Genomic DNA, 23,335 nt, shown 5'->3' with positions numbered 1-23,335 from the left:
ATGTCACTGACCTGGAACAGTAACCTGGGACACACCGAGTATGTCACTGACCTAGAACAGTAACCTGGGACACACCGGGTGTATCACTGACCTGGATCAGTAACCTGGGACACACCGAGTATGTCACTGACTTGGAACAGTAACCTGGGACACACCGGGTATATCAGTGACCTGCAACATTAACCTGGGACACGCCGGGTATATCACTGACCTGGAACAGTAACCTGGGATGCACCGAGTGTATCACTGACCTGGAACAGGAACCTGGGACACACCGAGTATGTCACTGACCTAGAACAGTAACCTGGGACACACCGAGTGTATCACTGACCTGGAACAGTAACCTGGGACACACCGAGTTCGTCACTGACCTGGAACAGTAACCTGGGACACACCGAGTGAATCACTGACCTGGAACAGGCACCTGGGACACACCGAGTATGTCACTGACCTGGAACAGTAACCTGGGACACACCGAGTATGTCACTGACCTGGAACAGTAACCTGGGACACACCGAGTATGTCACTGACCTAGAACAGTAACCTGGGACACACCGGGTGTATCACTGACCTGGATCAGTAACCTGGGACACACCGAGTATGTCACTGACTTGGAACAGTAACCTGGGACACACCGGGTATATCAGTGACCTGCAACATTAACCTGGGACACACCGAGTATATCACTGACCTGGAACAGTAACCTGGGACACACCAAGTATGTCACTGACTTGGAACCGTAACCTGGGACACACCGGGTATATCACTGACCTGGAACAGTAACCTGGGATGCACCGAGTGTATCACTGACCTGGAACAGGAACCTGGGACACACCGAGTATGTCACTGACCTAGAACAGTAACCTGGGACACACCGAGTGTATCACTGACCTGGAACAGTAACCTGGGACACACCGAGTTCGTCACTGACCTGGAACAGTAACCTGGGACACACCGAGTGAATCACTGACCTGGAACAGGCACCTGGGACACACCGAGTATGTCACTGACCTGGAACAGTAACCTGGGACACACCGAGTATGTCACTGACCTGGAACAGTAACCTGGGACACACCGAGTATGTCACTGACCTAGAACAGTAACCTGGGACACACCGAGTGAATCACTGACCTGGAACAGGCACCTGGGACACACCGAGTATGTCACTGACCTGGAACAGTAACCTGGGACACACCGAGTATGTCACTGACCTGGAACAGTAACCTGGGACACACCGAGTATGTCACTGACCTGGAACAGTAACCTGGGACACACCGAGTATGTCACTGACTTGGAACAGTAACCTGGGACACACCGGGTATATCAGTGACCTGCAACATTAACCTGGGACACACCGAGTATATCACTGACCTTGAACAGTAACCTGGGACACACCAAGTATGTCACTGACTTGGAACCGTAACCTGGGACACACCGGGTATATCACTGACCTGGAACAGTAACCTGGGATGCACCGAGTGTATCACTGACCTGGAACAGGAACCTGGGACACACCGAGTATGTCACTGACCTAGAACAGTAACCTGGGACACACCGAGTGTATCACTGACCTGGAACAGTAACCTGGGACACACCGAGTACATCACTGACCTAGAACAGTAACCTAGGACACACTGAGTATGTCACTGACCTGGAACAGTAACCTGGGACGCACTGAGTGTATCACTGACCTGGAACAGTAACCTGGGACACACCGAGTATATCAATGACCTGGAACAGTAACCTGGGACACACCGAGTATGTCACTGACCTGCAACAGTAACCTGGGACACACCAAGTATGTCACTGACCTAGAACAGTAACCTGGGACACACCGAGTATGTCACTGACCTAGAACAGTAACCTGGGACACACCGAGTATGTCACTGACCTAGAACAGTAACCTGGGACACACCGAATATGTCACTGACCTGGAACAGTAACCTGGGACACACCGAGTATGTCACTGACCTAGAACAGTAACCTGGGACACACCGAGTATGTCACTGACCTGGAACAGTAACCTGGGACACACCGAGTATGTCACTGACCTAGAACAGTAACCTGGGACACACCGAGTATGTCACTCACATGGAGCAGTAACCTGGGTCACACGGAGTATGTCACTGACCTGGAACAGTAACCTGGGACATACCGAGTATGTCCCTGACCTGGAACAGTAACCTGGGACACACCGGGTATATCACTGACCTGGAACCGTAACCTGGGACACACCGAGTATGTCACTGACCTGGAATAGTAAGCTGGGACATACCGAGTATGTCACTGACCTGGAACCGTAACCTGGGACACACTGAGTATATCACTGATCTGGAACAGTAACCTGGGACACACCGAGTATGTCACTGACCTGGAACAGTAAACTGGGACACACCGAGTATGTCACTGACCTGGAACAGTAACCTGGGACACACCGAGTATGTCACTGACCTGGAACAGTAACCTGGGACACACCGAGTATGTCACTGACCTGGAACAGTAACCTGGGACACACCGGGTATATCACTGACCTGGAACCGTAACCTGGGACACACCGAGTATGTCACTGACCTGGAACAGTAACCTGGGACACACCGGGTATGTCACTGACCTGGAACAGTAACCTGGGACACACCGAGTATGTCACTGACCTGGAACAGTAACCTGGGACACACCGAGTATATCACTGACCTGGAACAGTAACCTGGGACACACCGGGTATGTCACTGACCTGGAACAGTAAACTGGGACACACCGAGTATGTCACTGAACTGGAACAGTAAGCTGGGACACACCGGGTATATCACTGACCTGGAACAGTAACCTGGGACACACCGAGTATATCACTGACCTGGAACAGTAACCTGGAACACACCGAGTATGTCACTGTCCTAGAACAGTAACCTGGGACACACCGAGTATATCACTGACCTGGAACAGTAACCTGGGACACACCGAGTATGTCACTGTCCTAGAACAGTAACCTGGGACACACTGGGTATATCACTGACCTGGAACAGTAACCTGGGACATGCCGAGTATGTCAATGACCTAGAACAGTAACCTGGGACACACCGAGTATATCACTGACCTGGAACAGTAACCTGGGACACACCGAGTATGTCACTGACCTGGAACCGTAACCTGGGACACACCGGGTATATCACTGACCTGGAACAGTAACCTGGGACACACCGAGTATGGCACTGACCTAGAACAGTAACCTGGGACACACCGAGTATGTCACTGACCTAGAACAGTAACCTGGGCTACACCGAGTGTATCACTGACCTGGAACAGGAACCTGGGACACACCGAGTATGTCACTGACCTAGAACAGTAACCTGGGCTACACCGAGTGTATCACTGACCTGGAACAGGAACCTGGGACACACCGGGTATATCACTGACCTGGAACAGTAAGCTGGGACATACCGAGTATGTCACTGACCTGGAACAGTAACCTGGGACACACCGAGTATATCACTGACCTGGAACAGTAACCTGGGACACACCGGGTATATCAGTGACCTGCAACAGTAACCTGGGACACACCGAGTATATCACTGACCTGGAACAGTAACCTGGGACACACCGAGTATGTCCCTGACCTGAAACAGTAACCTGGGACACACCGAGTACGTCACTGACCTAGAACAGTAACCTGGGACACACCGAGTATGTCACTGACCTGCAACAGTAACCTGGGACACACCGAGTATGTCACTGACCTGCAACAGTTACCTGGGACACACCAAGTATGTCACTGACCTAGAACAGTAACCTGGGACACACCGAGTATATCACTGACCTAGAACAGTAACCTGGGACACACCGGGTATATCACTGACCTGGAACAGGAACCTGGGACACACCGAGTATGTCACTGACCTGGAACAGTAACCTGGGACACACCGAGTATATCACTGACCTGGAACAATAACCTGGAACACACCGAGTACGTTACTGACCTGGAACAGGAACCTGGGGCACACCGAGTATATCACTGACCTGGAACAGTAACCTGGGACACACCGAGTATGTTACTGACCTAGAACAGTAACCTGGGACACACCGGGTGTATCACTGACCTGGAACAGTAACCTGGGACACACCGAGTATGTCACTGACCTGGAACACACCAAGTACGTCACTGACCTGGAACAGGAACCTGGGACACACCGGGTCTATTACTAACCTGGGACACACCGAGTGTATGACTGACCTGGAACTGTTACTTGGGACACACCAATATATTTGGACGGTATTAGGCAAGAACTTTTGAAAACTGATTGGGGGCAGATGTTTGCAGGTAAAGGGACGGGTGGAAAATGGGAAGCCTTCAGAAATGAGATAACAAGAATCCAGAGAAAGTATATTACTGTCAGGGTGAAAGGGAAGGCTGGTAGGTATAGTGAATGCTGGATGACTAAAGAAACTGAGGGTTTGGTTAAGAAAAAGAAGGAAGCCTAGACAGGTATAGTCAGGATAGCAAGGTTTGTGAAGGTTTGTAGCTCAGGTTGAGGTTTAGGGTGTAGGTTTGCTCACTGAGCTGTAGGTTTGATACCCAGACATTTCATTACCTGGCTCGGTAACATCATCAGTGGTGACCTCCAAGTGAAGCGAAGCTGTTGTCTCCTGCTTTCTATTTATATGTTTGTCCTGGATGGGGTTCCTGGGGTTTGTGGTGATGTCATTTCCTGTTTGTTTTCTGAGGGGTTGGTCCGTAGATTCTTCAGGAACAAACCACGACAAACAGACCAAACACAGCCAGAAACCCTAACCACCTTACCACACATCAAAGAAGTCTCAGAAATGACAGCCAGACTACCAAGACCCCTCGGAATCCTAGTAGTACACAAACCCACTAACACTCTCAAACAGAACCTAACAAACTTAAAAGACCCAGTACAACCCGTGGACAAAACCAACATCATCTACAAAATTCCATGCAAGGACTGCCACAGACACTACGTAGGACAAACAGGAAGAAAGTTAGCCACCAGGATACATGAACACCAGCTAGCCACAAAAAGACACGACCCTCTCTCCCTCGCAGCCCTACACACGGAGGGAAAAGAAACCACCATTTCGACTGGAACAACACATCTATCCTGGGACAGGCTCAGCAAAGACATGCCAGAGAATTCCTAGAGGCCTGGCACTCCAACCACAACGCCATAAACAAACATCTATCAACCCCTCAGAAAACGAACAGGAAATGACATCACCACAAACCCCAGGAACCCCATCCAAGACAAACATATAAATAGAAAGCAGGAGACAACAGCTTCGCTTCACTTGGAGGTTGCCACTGATGATGTTACCGAGCCAGGTAATGAAACGTCTGGATATCAAACCTACAGCTCAGCGAGCAACCTACACAGCATAGATTGAGTGAATTCTTAGAAGAGTATAAAGGAAGTAGGAGTATACTTCAGAGGGAAATCAGGAGGACAAAAAGAGGACATGAGATAGCTTTGGCAAATAGAATTAAGGAGAATCCAAAAGGGTTTTACAAATATATTCAGGACAAAAGAGTAACTAGGGAGAGAATAGGGCCCCCCAAAGGTCAGCAAGGCAGCCTTTGTATGGAGCCACAGAAAATGGGGGAGGTACTAAATGAGTATTTTGTATCAGTATTTACTGTGGAAAAGGATATGGAAGATATAGACTGTAGGGAAATAGATGGTGACATCTTGCAAAATATCCAGATTATAGAGGAGGAAGTGCTGGATGTCTTGAAACGGTTAAAGGTGGATAAATCCCCAAGACCTGATCAGGTGTACCCGAGAACTCTGTGGGAAGCTGGAGAAGCAATTGCTGGGCCTCTTGCTGAGATAGTTGTATCATCGATAGTCACAGGTGAGGTGCCAGAAGACTGGCAGTAAAGACAAGCCAGGGAATTATAGACCAGTGAGCCTTGCCTCAGTAGTGGGCAAGTTGTTGGAGGGAATCCTGAGGGACAGGATGTACATGTATTTGGAAAGGCAAGGACTGATTAGTGATAGTCAACGTGGCTTTGTGCATGGGAAATCACGTCTCACAAACTTGATAGAGTTTTTTGAGAAAGTAACAAAGAAGGTTGATGAGTGCAGAGCAGTAGATGTGATCTGTGTGGACTTCAGTAAGGCGTTTGACAAGGTTCCCCATGGAAGACTGATTAGCAAGGTTAGATCTCATGGAATACAGGGAGAACTAGCCATTTGGATACAGAACTGGCTCAAAGGTAGAAGACAGAGAGTGGTGGTGGAGGGTAGTTTTTCAGACTGGAGGCCTGTGACCAGTTGAGTGCCACAAGGATCGGTGCTGGATCCTCTACTTTTTGTCATTTACATAAATGATTTGGATGCGAGCATAAGAGGTACAGTTAGTAAGTTTGCAGATTACACCAAAATTGGAGGTGTAGTGGACAGCGAAGAGGGTGACCACAGATTACAACAGGATCTGGACCAGATGAGCCAATGGGCTGAGAAGTGGCAGATGGAGTTTAATTCAGATAAATGCGAGGTGCTGCATTTTGGGAAAGCAAATCTTAGCAGAACTTATACACTTAATGGTAACGTCCGAGGGAGTGTTGCTGAACAAAGAAACCTTGGAGTGCAGGTTCATAGCTCCTTGAAAGTGAAGTCGCAGGTAGATAGGATTGTGAAGAAGTTGTTTGGTATGCTTTCCTTTATTGGTCAGAGTATTGAGTACAGGAGTTGGGTGATCATGTTGTGGCTGTACAGGACATTGGTTAGGCCACTGTTGGAATATTGCATGCAATTCTGGTTTCCTTCCTATTGGAAAGCTGTTGTGAAACTTGAAAGGGTTCAGAAAAGATTTACAAGGATGTTGCCAGGGTTGGAGGATCTGAGCTACAGGGAGAGGCTGAACAGGCTGGGGCTGTTTTCCCTAGAGCGTTGGAGGCTGAGGGGTGACATTCTCGAGGTTTACAAAATTATGAGGGGCATGGATAGGGTAAATAGGCAAAGTCTTTTCCCTGGGGTTGGGGAGTGCAGAACTAGAGGGCAGAGGTTTAGGGTGAGAGGGGAAAGACATAAAAGAGTCCTAAGGGGCAACCTTTTCACGCAGAGGGTGGTACGTGTATGGAATGAGCTTCCAGAGGATGTGGTGGAGGCTTGTACAATTGCAACATTTAAGAGGCATTTGGATGGGTATATGAATAGGAAGGGTTTGGAGGGATATGGGCCGGGTGCTGGCAGGTAGGACTAGATTGGGTTGGGATATCTGGTCGGCATGGACAGGTTGGACCGAAGGGTCTGTTTCCATGCTGTACATCTCTATGACTCTATGACTCTATTACTAACCTGGAACAGTAACCTGGGACACACCGGGTCTATTACTAACTGGAACATAGCCTGTCAGCAGCCTGGAATAGTGACCTGGGGCACACCTAGTGTACATCGAAGGGAAGGCGATGCAAGTGGTAATATTGCTAGTCTGTTAATCCAGAAACTCAGCTCGTCTGAGAACCCCATTCCACGTTGAACAATACTTTGAGGAAGTACTGAAGGTGGCAAGGGTACATAATTTCCTCTGGGCGGGGGATTTCAATGTCCACCTCCAAGTGTGGCTTGGCAGCAGCACCACTGATTGAGCTGGTTCAGGTCCCAAAGGAGATAGCTATTAGGCAGGTGATGAGGAAACCAACAAGAGGGAAAAACATACTTGACCTCATCCTTACTGATCTGCCAGCCATATATGTATCTGTCCTTGACAGTATTGGTAAGAGTGACCACTGCACAGTCTTTGTGGAGACTTCATGTTGAGAATAACCTCCATCATGTTGTGTGGCAATATCCCCACGCTAAATGGGACAGAGTTCAAACTGGGCATCCACGAGACACTGTGAGCCATCAACAGCAGCAGAATCGTATTCCACACCTACTCAGAATTTGCAGCCTCTTTGGTCTGTCACACCACCATTAAGTTAGGGCATCAACCCTAGTTCAATGGAGAGTGCAGGAGGGTATGCCAGGAGCAGCACCAGACATTTCTAAAAATAAAGGTGTCAACCTGGTGAAGCTACCAAACAGGTCTCCTTGCATGCCAATTATAGTGGAGTTACCAAACAGGTCTCCTTGCATGCCAATTATAGTGGAGTTACCAAACAGGTCTCCTTGCATGCCAAATATGGTGAAGCTACCAAACAGGTCTCCTTGCATGCCAAACAGCATGAGCAGCAAGTGATCAGCAGAGCTCAGTGATCCACAATCAACAGCCATAATGCATTCATACCACATCCAGTTGTGAATGATGGTGGACAATTAAACAACTCACCGGAGGAGGACGCTGCACAAATAGCCCCATCCTCAATGATGGAAGAGCCCAGAAGATCAGTGCGAAAGGTAAGGCTGAAGCTCTCACAGCAATCTTCAGCAATAAATACCAAGTGGCTGTTCCATCTCACCACCTCCAGTCGTCCCCAGCATCGCAGACTTCAACCAGTTTGATTTACTTCATGCGATAATAAGAAATGGTTGGAGGCACTGGATACTGCAAAGGCTATGACAACATGCCAGCAATAGTACTGGAGATGTGTGCTCCCCGAGCCAAGTTGTTCCAGTACAGCAACAATACAGGCACCTATCGACAATGTGAAAAACTGCCCAGGTATGTCCGACACCCAAAAATCAGAGTGAACAAAAATCCAACCTGGCCAATAACCGTTCCATCAGCCTCCTCTCGATCATCAGTAAAGTGATGGAAGGTGTCATTAACAGTGCTATCAAGCAGCACCTACTCAGCAATAACCTGCTCAGTGACGCCCAGTTTGGGTTCTGTCAGGGCCACTCAGCTCCTGACCTCATTACAGCCTTGGATCAAACATGGACTAAAGAGCTGAATTCCAGAGGGAAGGTGAGAGTGACAGCCCTTGAACTCAAGGCTGCACTAAACCAAGTGTGGGATCAAGGAGCCCTAGCAAAACTGGAATCAATGTGTATCAGTGGTTTGGGTCAGACCTGGCACACAGGAATATTGATATGGTTGTTGATGGTCAGTCATCTCAAATCCAGGACATCTCTGCAGGAGTTCCTCAGGGTTGTGTCCCAGGGGCAACCATCTTCAGCTGCTTCATCAATGGCCTTCCCTCCATCATAAGGTCAGAAGTGGGGATGTTCGCAGCTGATTACGCTTTTGTTCATCAGTCAGTGTTCAAGTGCCACAAGATCTAGACAATATCCAGGCTTGAGCTGACAAATGGCAAGTAACAGTCACACCACACAAATGCCATCTCCAATAAGATACAAATCTAAACACGATCCTTTGAGATTCAATGGTGTTACCCTCACCTGAATCATCCACATCAACATCCTGGGGCTTACCATTGACCACAGCCATATAAACACAGTGGCTACAAGTTCAGGTCAGAGGCAAGGTATACTTTGGTGAGTAACTCACCACCTGACTCCCCTAAGCCTGTCCATCATCTACAAGACACAAGCCATGAGTATGATGGAATACTCCCCACTTGTTTGGATGAGTCCAGTTCCAAGAACACTCAAGAAGCTTGACACCATTATGATGACACTGTGGCTTTAAGAGGTTATTTTGCTTTTTTTTTAAGAGAGGCTTTAGGGCACAGGTACAAAGCTGGCTAGTGAAGATCCATAAACTATACAACTTGGGGGGCCTTGGGTTTTTTAAAAGTTGGAACAATAGAAGCAGCCTGGCTGGGTGTGGCTAGCTGTCACAGACCAAGATTGCTAGTTATTTTTAGCTTTTAGATTTGACAGAGGCTGCTGGAGTTTTGAAGAAGTAGCAGATATCTTTTCTGTCTCTCAGTTACAGCTGAAAGCTGGGGTTTCTCTCTGCTGCTGAGTTACCTGGGAGACAGGTAATTTGCCTTTTTGCCAAGGGGTGTGTGTATGGGATGCTACTACATTGGAATAGTTAATTAGTAATAGATAGTGTATCTATTATTCTGTGAAGTTTTCCAATAGAGTTGTTACTCAAAATTCATCTTTCTTATGTCGTATTTTAACCAAAGCCTTTTGCTTAACATTGAGTAGATTGATCAATCAAGTTTCATCTGGAACACAACATGTTATATTTCCATTTAAAATAAGAAAAGGCTGGGGTCTAGGATACCTTCTTAAAATATTTTGGGGGGATTTGGTCTGGCCCATAACCCCATCCAAAGCAGCTGCTTGATTGGCACTACATCCACAACATTCTAAACAAGATGGCGGCAGAGTAGGATACCTCAGCCAGAGCTTCATCTGTTCATTTTCCTTTTTCTCACCTTTAGCCTTTCTTTCCTCCTCTTCTCTTTCTTGGCCTCGTACCTCACAGTGTCAGATCTCCAGGCTACCATTTTTCTCTCTGGATGCACATGTCGGACAGGGAGTGGGAAGTGGAATTGAAATGGGCAATGACCTGGAGGTCAGGCTGGTCCTTATGGGCCCAGCTGAGATGCTCGGTGAGTTGTGCTGTTAGTTTACGTTTGGTCTTGCCAATGTATAGAAGATCACATCAGGAGCACTCCTTACAGTAAACTAGGTTGGAGGAGAGGTAGGTGAATCTCTGTCTCACCCCGAAGGACTGGATGGAGGTGAGAGAAGTAGTGTACTGGCAGGTTTTGCATCTTGTACGATTGCAGGGGAAGGTATGGGGCGGTGAGGTTAGGGAGTTGGTGGGGAGAGAAGTTGCACAAATCAAGGAGTGACAGAGGGAATGGTCCTTACGGAAGACAGAGAGGGGCAGGGAGGGGAAGATATTCTTGGTGGTGGAGCATCTCAGCCAGGCCTGTAAAGGCCGAACTGACCTCCCAGTCACTGCCCATTTCAGTTCCCCCTCCCACTCTCTCTCCAACATGTCTACCCTTGGCCCGCTCCATTGCCACAGTGAATCAGACCACAAACTGGAGGAACGACACTTCCATTGGGGCAGCCCACAGCCAAGGAGGACTCAATAACCTCAGCCTTCCTTCCAGTTACGAACCAGATTCATCCCTCCCATCGACCAACCAGGTCATACCCACCACCTGTATTCACCTCACCATTCTGCCCCTCTCCCCACCCATAACCCTCCCTCCTGTACCTGCAGCTCCTCCCATCTCTATCTCCATTCCTGAAGAGAGATTACACCGGAAACGTCCACTTGTGTCCCTCCTGATGCTGCCTGGCTTGCTGTGTTCTTCCAGCCTCCTGGTGGTCTGAAAGATCAGGCTGGCTGTGTAACAGGCGGCTGATCAAACATCCCCCATTTCAAACTCCCACCAAGAGATTCACATTCACCCCAGACACAGAGAGAGAGACAAAGAGAGAATGGAAAGCTGAATTCTGTACTTACCGAGAGAGACCCGGGAAAAACACAGGGAGATGGAGAGAAGGATCAGCAACATTCTGGGAATATAGTGACCCTGTTTCCTAAACAGGGAATTGATTACTCCGAGGAGAAATAGCTCAACAGCTGTTAATAAACCAGAAATCATCAAAGACAACTTTCGCGAAGCAGCATTTCATGTTGCTCCTCGATCATTTCCTGATTGCAGAAGCAGAGATCTGGTTAGTCTCAGAGGAACATCCAATTCAAGAGATAAGCAGTCACTCGTTACCAGTTTCTGGGAAGATGTCTCTCAGTCAGGTTACAGTCAGTAGCATCGATACTGTCCCCTTCAGGCAGTGCTAAACATCTCCTGTCTCTTCAAGGAGTATTTGACCGAACAGAGGATGCTACCAAGCCACATTTTCTCATTTTCCACTCTCCGTGTTGCTGAGGGGTAGCCACAGGATGAACAGGGTCCCTGGTTACTCCCGGGGAAAAGGCTGCAGTGCTCTGACATTGCCTTCTGCAGGATGTCCTCACTGTGAAGGGTTCCCCTCTCTCACAGACTGCCATCAGGCGGATTGGGAAGGTTGATGGGCTGAGAAACAACATGTTTGGGCAGGTTACGAGAGTGGGATCAACAAAAGGTGAAATTGCTGGAGAAACTCGGCAGGTCTGGCAGCATCTTTGGAGAGAGAACAATGTTTAGGTTATGTGTCCAATGACCCTTTTTCAGAACGAGCTTATGAAAGACAGATGGAAAGGTATAGGGAGGGAGTTGGTGAGAGCCCAGCTAACTGAAGGTACAGCCCCCAATGTGGGCTGATGTTCATGTGGGTGGCTCAGTGGCGAGCACAGCTGCCTCATAGTGCCAGGGACCTGAGTTCAATCCCAGCCTTGGGCGACTGTCTGTGTGGAGTTTGCACATTCTCCCCGTGTCTGTGTGGGTTTCCTCCGGTTTCCTCCCACAGTCCAAAGATGTGCAGGTTAGGTGAGATAGTCATGTAAAATTGACCCCTTGTGTTCAGGGATGTGTAGGTGTGTTAGTCAGTAATAGGATAGGGGACTGTGTAGGCTACTGTTTAGAGGGTAGGGATGGACTTGTTGGGCCCATTGGCCTTGTCTCCATTCAACAGGATGATGGATGATCTGCCATTTCCTCATAACTTTTGACTACCTAGCTAATCACAACACTATCTATCTAAGACTTGAACTTAAAAGGGAGAAGAAAATATGAAGGAAGCACATGGTGAGGACATTGCAGGAGAGAGAGAGAGAGAGAGAGAGAGAGAACCTGCACAGTTAGTGCCTTTGATGTTTGAATTTCTGTATCGCTGGACATCAAAGTGCATCTGGGAAAATGATCAAACAGTGAGATTCACAATTAATCTTGGAGGATCTGTTGAGCGAAGTTTACAGCACAGAATCAGATAAGTTAATCGTTGTTTTAAGTGTGGCTGACAGAGAATCTGCAGTAATGAGTAGAGTGTTTTTTCTTGATTATATGTTTTTGGAGATATGTCTCTTGATTAAACTTAAAATATAAGCCATAACTATTAATTTAACCCGGGCAGTGTTTGTCGAGGAATAAGTCGGTGTTATTTTCTGTGTCTGTAGATTGCGAAGGAGCAAAAATGGCCTTTAATAGAGTGATAAGTACTTCTTGTCAGATGTGGGAGTATAAAGAGAGTTTATGGCGGAGTATATCTGCCATAAATGCTGTTGGTTGCGAATCTTATCATATGGAATGTATCATTTGGAGAGATAGTTAGAAGCAATAAGGAATTTGGAACAGCAACAGTATGTGATGGATGGCAGTTATAGGAAGGAGGGAACGTCTCAGATACAATCACATAGATAGGCTAACTCCAGGAAAGGTAAGAGAGGTAGGCACCTAGTGCAGGAGTATTTTGTGGATATATCCATTTCAAACAGGTATGCTGTTGGAAAATGTAGGGGGTGACGGATTCTCAGGGGAACGTAGCACGAACAGCCAAGTTTCTGGTATTGAGACTGGCTCTAATGCAACGAGGGGTACGTCGGCTTCCAAGAGATCAATTGTGTTAGGGGATTCTGTAGTCTGAGGTACAGGCAGACGTTTCTGTGGCCAGCAGCGAAAAATCAGAATGGTGTGTTGTTTCCCTGGTGCCAGGATTAAGGATGTCTCAGAGAGGGTGCAGAATGTTCTCATGGGGGACAGAGGTCCAGCAAGAGATCATTGTCCACATTGGAATCATGACATAGGAAGGGAAATGGTTGCAATTCTGAAGGGAGATTACAGAGAATTAGGCAGAAATTTAAAAAGGAGGTCCTCGAAGTAGTTATATCTGGAATACTCCCAGTGCTACGAGGTAGTGAGGGCAGGAATAGGAGGATACAGCAGATGAATGCATGGCTGAGGAGCTGGTGTATGGGAGATGGATTCACATTTTTGGATCATTGGAATCTCTTTTGGGGTAGAAGTGACCTGTACAAGAAGGACAGATTGCCCCTGAATTGGAAAAGGACTAATATACTGGCAGGGAAATTTGCTGGAGCTGCTCAAGAGGATTTAAACGAGTACGATTCGGGGAGGTGGGTGGTGGGACCCAGAGAGACAGTGAGGAAAGAGATCAATCTGAGACTGGTACAGTTGAGAACAGAAGCGAGTCAAACAGTCAGGACCGACAAAGACAAGGCAGGACTAATAAATTAAACTGCATTTATTTCAATGCAAGGGGCCGAACAGGGAAGGCAGATGAACTCAGGGCATGGTTAGGAACATGGGACTGGGATATCAGAGCAATTACAGAAACATGGCTCCGGGATGGGCAGGACTGGCAGCTTAATGTTCCAGAATATAAATGCTACAGGAAGGATAGAAAGGGAGGCAAGAGAGGAGGGGGAGTGGCATTTTTGATAAAGGATAGCATTACAGCTGTGCTGAGGAAGAATATTCCCGGAAATACATCCAGGGAAGTTATTTGGGTGGAATTGAGAAATAAGAAAGGGATGATAACCTTTTTGGGATTGTATTATAGGCCCCCTAAGACTCAGAGAGAAATTGAGAAACAAACTTGTAAGGAGATCTCAGCTATCTGTAAGAATAATAGGGTAGGTATGGTAGGGGATTTTAACTTTCCAAACATAGACTGGGACTGCCATAGTGTGAAGGGTTTCGATGGAGAGGACTTTATTCAGTGGGTACAAGACAATTTTCTGATTCAGTATGTGGATGTACCTACTAGAGAAGGTGCAAAACTTGACCTACTCTTGGGAAATAAGGCTGGGCAGGTGACTGGGGTGTCAGTGGGGGAGCACTTTGGGGCCAGCAACCATAATTCTATTAGATTTAAAATAGTGATGGAAAAGGATAGACCAGATCTAAAAGTTGAAATTCTAAATTGGAGAAAGGCCAATTTTGACAGTATTAGGCAAGAACTCTCGAAAGCTGATTGAGGGCAGATGTTCGCAGGTAAAGGGACAGCTGGAAAATGGGAAGCCTTCAGAAATAAGATAACGAGAATCCAGAGAAAGTATATTCCTGTCAGGGTGAAAGGGAAGGCTGGTAGGTTTAGGGAATGCTAGATGACTAAAGAAATTGAGGGTTTGGTTCAGTAAAAGAAAGAAACATATGTAAGATATAGACAGGATAGATCGAGTGAATCCTTAGAAGGGTATAAAGGCAGTAGGAGTATACTTAAGAGGGAAATCAGGAGGGCAAAAAGGGGACATGAGATAGCTTTGGCAAATACAATTAAGGAGAATCCAAAGGGTTTTTACAAATATATTAAGGACAAAAGAGTAACTAGGGAGAGAATAGGGCCCCTCAAAGATTAGCAAGGCGGCCTTTGTGTGGAGCCACAGAAAATGGGGGAGATACTAAATGAGTACTTTGTATCAGTATTTACTGTGGTAAAGGATATGGAAGATATAGACTGTAGGGAAATAGATGGTGACATCTTGCAAAGTGTCCAGATTACAGAGGAGGAAGTGCTGGATGTCTTGAAAACGTTAAAGGTGGATAAATCCTCAGGACCTGATCAGGTGTACCTGAGAACTCTGTGGGAAGCTAGAGAAGTGTTTGCTGGGCCTCTTGCTGAGATATTTGTATCATCGATAGTCACAGGTGAGGTGCCGGAAGACTGGAGGTTGGCTAATGTGGTGCCACTGTTTAAGAAGGGTGGTAAGGACAATCCAGGGAACAATAGACTGAGCCTGACCTCAGTGGTGGGCAAGTTGTTGAAGGGAATCCTGAGGGACAGGACGCACATGCATTTAGAAAGACAAGGACTGATTAGGGACTTTGTGCATGGGAAATCATGTCTCACAAACATGATTGAGTTTTTTGAGGAAGTAACAAAGAGGATTGATGAGGGCAGAGCGGGAGATGGAATCAGTAAGGCATTTGACAAGGTTCCCTATGGGAGACTGGTGAGCAGGGTTAGATCTCTCCGAATACAGGGAGACCTAGCATTTGGATACAGAACTTGCCCAAAGGTAGATGACACGGGGTGGTGGTTGAGAGTTGTTTTTCAGACTGGAGGTCTGTGACCAGTGGAGTGCCACAAGGATCGGTGCTGGGTCCTCTACTTTTTGTCATTTACATAAATGATTTGGATGTGAGCATAAGAGGTACAGTTAGTAAGTTTGCATGACACCAAAATTGGAGGTGAAGTGGACAGCGAAGAAGGTTCCCTCAGATTACAACAGGATGTTGACCAGATGGGCCAATGGGCTGAGAAGTGGCAGATGGCGTTTAATTCAGCTAAATGCAAGGTGCTGCATTTTGGGAAAGCAAATCTTAGCAGGACATATACACTTAATGGTAAGGTCATAGGAAGTGTTGCTGAACAAAGAGACCTTGGACTGCAGGTTCATAGCTCCTTGAAAGTGGAGTCACAGATAGATAGGACAGTGAAGAAGGTGTTCGGTATGCTTTCTTTTGTTGGTCAGGAGTTGGGAAGTCATGTTGTGTCTGTACAGGACATTGGTAAGGCCACTGTTGGAATATTGCATGCAATTCTGGTCTCCTTCCTATCGGAAAGATGTTGTGAAACTTGAAAGGGTTCAGAAAAGATTTACAAGGATGATGCCAGGGTTGGAGGATTTTAGCTATAGGGAGAGGCTGAACAGGCTGGGGTTGTGTTTGCTGGATTGTTGAAGGCTGAGGGGTGATGTTATAGAACATAGAACATAGAACATTACAGCGCAGTACAGACCCTTCGGCCCTGGATGTTGCGCCAACCTGTTATACTAATCTGAAGCCCATCTAACCTACACTATTCTATGGACGTTCATATGCTTGTCCAATGACGACTTAAATGTACTTAAAGTTGGCGAATCTACTACCGTTGCAGGAAAAGCATTCCATACCCTTACTATTCTCTGAGTAAAAAGGTTTACAGAGATTTACAAAATTATGAGGGGCATGGATAGGGTAAATAGGCAAAGTCTTTTCCCTGGGGTCGGGGAGTCCAGAACTAGAGAGCATAGGTTTAGGGTGAGAGGGGAAAGATATAAAAGAGACCTAAGGGGCACCTTTTTAACATAGAGGGTGGTACGGGTATGGAATGAGCTGCCAGAGAAAGTGGTAGAGGCTGGTACAATTACAACATTTAAGAGGCATTTGGATGGGTATATGAATAGGAAGGGTTTGGAGGGATATAGGCCGGGTGCTGGCAGGTGGGACTAGATTGGGTTGGGATATCTGGTCGGCATGGACGGGTTGGACCGAAGGGTCTGTTTCCATGCTGTACATCACGATGACTCTATGACTCTATGACTCCTTCACCCTTGACTCCCTCTGCACTGTGCTGTGTGAATGTGGTTCGTTAATGCTGAGGGTGAATGAATCCTGGGTCCAATGAGTGAGTGAATGTTTCAGAGTGTGTCATTTTATATTTCTTTCCATTTCAAACATTCTTTTTTTATTTTCTCAGCTTTGGACATCTCTGTTTCAGCTTCTTCATAATTTAGTCAATGATATGGCAATTTCTCTCTGTAGACTTATGTGAAACTTCTTCACTCCCCTCCTGACCCTGTCCCACCCTCCCAGACACTGTTAAACCCTGTCAGACTAATTCCTCTCCCCTCCTGACCCTGTCCCACCCTCCCAGACACTGTTAAACCATGTCAGACTAATTCCTCTCCCCTCCTGACCCTGTCCCACCCTCCCAGACACTGTTAAACCCTGTCAGACTAATTCCCCATCCCTCCTGACCCTGTCCCACCCTCCCAGACACTGTTAAACCCTGTCCGACTAATCCCCCTCCCCTCCTGACCCTGTCCCACCCTCCCAGAGACTGTTAAACCCTGTCAGACTAATTCCTCTCCCCTCCTGACCCTGTCCCACCCACCCAGACACTGTTAAACCCTGTCAGACTAATTCCCCTCCCCTCCTGACCCTGTCCCACCCTCCCAGACACTGTTAAACCCTGTCAGACTAATTCCCCTCCCCTCCTGACCCTGTCCCACCCTCTCAGACACTGTTAAACCCTGTCAGACTAATTCCCCGCCCCTCCTGACCCTGTCCGACCCTCCCAGAGACTGTTAAACCCTGTCAGACTAATTCCTCTCCCCTCCTGACCCTGTCCCACCCTCCCAGAGACTGTTAAACCCTGTCAGACTAATTCCTCTCCCCTCCTGACCCTGTCCCACCCTCCCAGAGACTGTTAAACCCTGTCAGACTAATTCCCCTCCCCTCCTGACCCTGTCCCACCCTCCCAGACACTGTTAAACCCTGTCAGACTAATTCCCCTCCCCTCCTGACCCTGTCCCACCCTCCCAGACACTGTTAAACCCTGTCAGACTAATTCCCCTCCCCTCCTGACCCTGTCCCACCCTCTCAGACACTGTTAAACCCTGTCAGACTAATTCCCCGCCCCTCCTGACCCTGTCCGACCCTCCCAGAGACTGTTAAACCCTGTCAGACTAATTCCTCTCCCCTCCTGACCCTGTCCCACCCTCCCAGAGACTGTTAAACCCTGTCAGACTAATTCCTCTCCCCTCCTGACCCTGTCCCACCCTCCCAGAGACTGTTAAACCCTGTCAGACTAATTCCCCTCCCCTCCTGACCCTGTCCCACCCTCCCAGACACTGTTAAACCCTGTCAGACTAATTCCCCTCCCCTCCTGACCCTGTCCCACCCTCCCAGACACTGTTAAACCCTGTCAGACTAATTCCCCTCCCCTCCTGACCCTGTCCCACCCTCCCAGACACTGTTAAACCCTGTCAGACTAATTCCCCTCCCCTCCTGACCCTGTCCCACTCTCCCAGACACTGTTAAACCATGTCAGACTAATTCCCCTCCCCTCCTGACCCTGTCCCACCCTCCCAGAGACTGTTAAACCCTGTCAGACTAATTCCTCTCCCCTCCTGACCCTGTCCCACCCTCCCAGACACTGTTAAACCATGTCAGACTAATTCCTCTCCCCTCCTGACCCTGTCCCACCCTCCCAGACACTGTTAAACCCTGTCAGACTAATTCCTCTCCCCTGCTGACCCTGTCCCACCCTCCCAGAGACTGTTAAACCCTGTCAGACTAATCCCCCTCCCCTCCTGACCCTGTCCCACCCTCCCAGACACTGTTAAACCCTGTCAGACTAATTCCCCTCCCCTCCTGACCCTGTCCCACTCTCCCAGACACTGTTAAACCATGTCAGACTAATTCCTCTCCCCTCCTGACCCTGTCCCACCCTCCCAGACACTGTTAAACCCTGTCAGACTAATTCCTCTCCCCTCCTGACCCTGTCCAACCCTCCCAGAGACTGTTAAACCCTGTCAGACTAATTCCTCTCCCCTCCTGACCCTGTCCCACCCTCCCAGACACTGTTAAACCCTGTCAGACTAATTCCCCTCCCCTCCGGACCCTGTCCCACCCTCCCAGACACTGTTAAACCATGTCAGACTAATTCCTCTCCCCTCCTGACCCTGTCCCACCCTCCCAGACACTGTTAAACCCTGTCAGACTAATTCCTCTCCTCTCCTGACCCTGTCCCACCCTCCCAGAGACTGTTAAACCCTGTCAGACTAATTCACCTCCCCTCCTGACCCTGTCCCACCCTCCCAGAGACTGTTAAACCCTGTCAGACTAATTCCCCTCCCCTCCTGACACTGTCTCACCCTCCCAGTCACTGTTAAACCCTGTCAGACTAATTCACCTCCCCTCCTGACCCTGTCTCACCCTCCCAGACACTGTTAAACCCTGTCAGACTAATCCCCCTCCCCTCCTGACCCTGTCCCACCCTCCCAGTCACTGTTAAACCCTGTCAGACTAATCCCCCTCCCCCCGACCCTGTCCCACCCTCCCAGACACTGTTAACCACTGTCAGACTAATTTCCCTCCCCTCCTGACCCTGTCCCACTCTCCCAGACACTGTTAAACCCTGTCAGACTAATCCCCCTCCCCCCGACCCTGTCCCAGCCTCTCAGTCACTGTTAACCCCTGTCAGACTAATTCCCCTCCCCTCCTGACCCTGTCCCACCCTCCCAGTCACTGTTAAACCCTGTCAGACTAATTCCCCTCCCCCCGACCCTGTCCCACCCTCCCAGTCACTGTTAAACCCTTTCAGACTAATTCCCCTCCCCTCCTGACCCTGTCCCACCCTCCCAGTCACTGTTAAACCCTGTCAGACTAATTCCCCTCCCCTCCTGACCCTGTCCCACCCTCCCAGAGACTGTTAAACCCTGTCAGACTAATTCCCCTCCCCTCCTGACCCTGTCCCACCCTCCCAGACACTGTTAAACCCTGTCAGACTAATTCCCCTCCCCTCCTGACCCTGTCACACCCTCCCAGACACTGTTAAACCCTGTCAGACTAATTCCCCTCCCTTCCTGACCCTGTCCCACCCTCCCAGTCACTGTTAAACCCTGTCAGACTAATTCCCCTCCCCTCCTGACCCTGTCCCACCCTCCCAGTCACTGTTAAACCCTGTCAGACTAATTCCCTTCCCCTCCTGACCCTGTCACACCCTCCCACACACCTTTGAAACCTGTCTGACTAATTTCATCCCTCTCCTTGCCCTGTCTCACCCTCACAGATACTGTTACAGCTGTAGCAGTCCAATTGACAGTCCCATTTCACTCCCCTCCAGACTTTGTCCCACCTTCCCAGACACTGTTAAATGCTGTCAGACTGATTTCAGTCTCCTCCTGGCCCTGCCTCACCTTCCCGGACACTGTTAATACCTGCCAGTCTAATTCCCCTCCCCTTCACTCCCTGAAGCAATTACCTTGTTTCTGTCCTATCCTGACCTCGTGGGTTTCCTGGGATCCACTCCAGGACATTCCAGGAGTCTCATTAAGGAATAGCGGGATTCTCGTGTTCCAGTGTGAACATGGAAACACCATCCGTGCTTCCGTGCATCCTTTTCGAAGGATCTGAATGAGTGTGAAGAGGGGGCTGGGCAGCTGCTGGGAATCAGGAATACTTCACTGACTGGTGTCCCAGCAGCTATTGGAGGGAGGATAGGCAGGCTCACCAGCTGAATGTTTCACCCAGGGCTGAGCACACAAGCCTCTGGGCTGGGACAGATGGAGAGGAACCTGCATTGTCAATGTTTCCTTCTGACAGGTGCCTTTGGACACACCGGCTGGAGGGGGTTGGGGGAGGGGTGGAGGAGGGGGGAGTCAGTGTCAGCAAATGCTGATCATTGTCGTGTGTCATTAATAAATAATTGTCAGTGGTTGATTTGTCCACTTTTTTCATTAATGAATTTCACAAGAAAGGTTTAATTCATTCACTCAGCAGCTGGTGGCTGTTGGAATGAGCAGATGTTGGGCTTCAATTCAATGTGAACTGGGGGAGTTAAGACCATCCAACTCCCCAACAAGCCTTCCCCAAACTAACCAGGAAGCACAAAGTTAGGTTTAATCAATGTGTGTTAAGAATTGGATGGTTGACAATGTCTGTAAGTCTGCAGTTTTGAAACAAAATAAAATGTACCCACACCCCGAAGATATCGCACTTTCACTTAATGCCTGGCCCAGGCTGCTGGGGGTTGGGGTGGGGTGGGGGAGGGGAGTGAAAATCTAACATTTCCTCCAAACAAACCCCCATGCACACACCCTCTCACAATCAGACACACACTTGACCAAACCTACACACACATATACACACATTCTTTCACATACACTCACACCCACATGCACACACCCTCTCACACTCAGACACACACTTGACCAAACCTACACACACATATACACACATTCTTTCACATACACTCACACCCACATGCACACATTCACATACACACACCCACTCTCTCTCCTGCATGTGCGCACATATACATTTATGGAGTGGATCTGCAGTTGCAGAATTACATTTTTTTTTGCTCAAAAACTGCATAAATCCATGTCAGAATCTAAAAGTCCCACTTTAGAAATAAAACTGACTCAACACAGGGACAGACTTTAAGTTCACACCTTTAATACATTGTCTGAGCTGGGATAACGTCTATTGTTAGATAAACTGAAGCTACCTTGAGAATGTACCTTCAAAGTTTTCGAATTTGTATATCAAAGAGCTGAAACCAACATGTCCCATCCTAAAAGATGCAAGACTTAATCTAAGTTTGTTTAATATGTCAGTACAACTCCGTAACCCTTTTGCTATAAATTCTGTGTCTTCTGGTCCTGCTCCACAACCACCATTTGAAGGAGCAGTGCTCTGAAAGCTAGTGCTTTCAAATAAACCTGTTGGACTCTAACCTGGTGTTGTGTGATTTTTAAGGTTGATCTTAGATTAAGATAAATGTTCAGCACAGCATCATGGGCCGAAGGGCCTGTACTGTGCTGTACTGTTCTATGTTCCATGTTTTATGTGCTATAGGTAGACCCACAATACTCTTGGGAGGGAATTCCAGGATTTTGACCCAGTGACAGGGAAGGTACGGCGATATATTTCCTGATGAAGGAGCAGCGCTCTGAAAACTAGTGCTTCCAAATAAACTATAACTTGGGACTATAACTTGGTGTTGTGTGATTTTTAACTTTGTCCATCCCCGCCCCACACTGGTTCCTCCTCACCCTGGATACATTTCCAAGTCAGGATGATGAGTAGCCTGGAGGGGAACTTGCAGATGGTAGTGTTACCATCGATCTATTACCCTTGCCCTTTGAGATGGATGTGGTCATGGGTGCCAGTATATCAGTAATAACGGATGTAACACTGGAAATACGGCCCAGGGTATCTGTGTGACTGGGCATGATCAGTCACAATGTCTGTGGTGACAGTAATACATGGTACCAACAATACCAGTCATGCAGCCAGCAATGCTAATTGTGATGCCAGTGATGCTGGCCATGTTGCTTGACCAGACGTACTGGCTGTAGTTGTGATTGTTTAACCTCTCTTTTTATAGACTCGAGCTTCATTCACTCTCAGGATCAGTGTCAGTGAACATTGTATAACACAGGCCAGACAGCAATGAGCACAATGTAGTCCTTGGCTGCTATATAAATGCACCCTGCCCCTGCCCCTGATTAGGAATACTGCTTATCAACACAATCACTCATCACCCTTTCATCTGGCACCCTGCCCCCACTGGGAGTCCATTCCTGGGAGCCTTTTCCTTTTACCATCTTCCTGGTTGCTTTCAATAGCAGTCCGGAGATGATGAAGAATCTGCTCATCTCCCTGCCTTCCAGGGACAGCTATCAACCTGAGCTCCCAGTCTCTCAGGGATTGTTACACTGGTGAGAGGCCCAGACTGGTGAGAGACCAGTTGCCTCATGAAACACTGTTAACTCCCTCTCATAAAATCCCAGGAAAGTTCCTGTCCTCATCCTGAGCTGCAGAACTGAGAGACAGAATGGAAAGCTGAATTCTGTACTCATCGGGAGGGACTCAGGGAAAACACAGGGAGGTAAAGGAAAGGATCAGCAACATTCTGGGAATACACTGTCCCTATTCCAATCAGGGACTGGGAATTAAACACTCTGAGGGGAAACAGCTTCTGTTTACAAACTGGAAAAACCAGTAACACAACAATCTTTGGAGACTGCACCCTATTTGTTGAGAAATTTGATCCGTTGTTTGATGTGAAGCTGCAGAAGCAGAAAAATGGAACAAGTGCTT

At 48.1% G+C, this 23,335-nt stretch overlaps 1 protein-coding gene across 1 annotated transcript in view; it reads right to left on the bottom strand.

Moving 5' to 3' along the window:
• LOC148140831 (uncharacterized) overlaps positions 1-11,473 on the bottom strand; it is a 49,781-nt gene extending 38,308 nt beyond the window's left edge. The window contains 1 exon segment of the mRNA XM_087979036.1: positions 11,302-11,473. Within this exon segment, the coding sequence (XP_087835162.1) occupies positions 11,302-11,443 (142 nt within the window). The 5' untranslated portion in view covers positions 11,444-11,473.
• Positions 11,474-23,335: the final 11,862 nt, after the last annotated feature.

This window comes from Chiloscyllium plagiosum, unplaced genomic scaffold (genome assembly GCF_037043375.1).
Source record: "Chiloscyllium plagiosum isolate Xiang-an unplaced genomic scaffold, Cpla_swu_hap1 HiC_scaffold_35, whole genome shotgun sequence".
NCBI classification, from domain to species: Eukaryota; Metazoa; Chordata; class Chondrichthyes; order Orectolobiformes; family Hemiscylliidae; genus Chiloscyllium; species Chiloscyllium plagiosum.
This window is presented reverse-complemented; position numbering and strand designations above follow the sequence as displayed.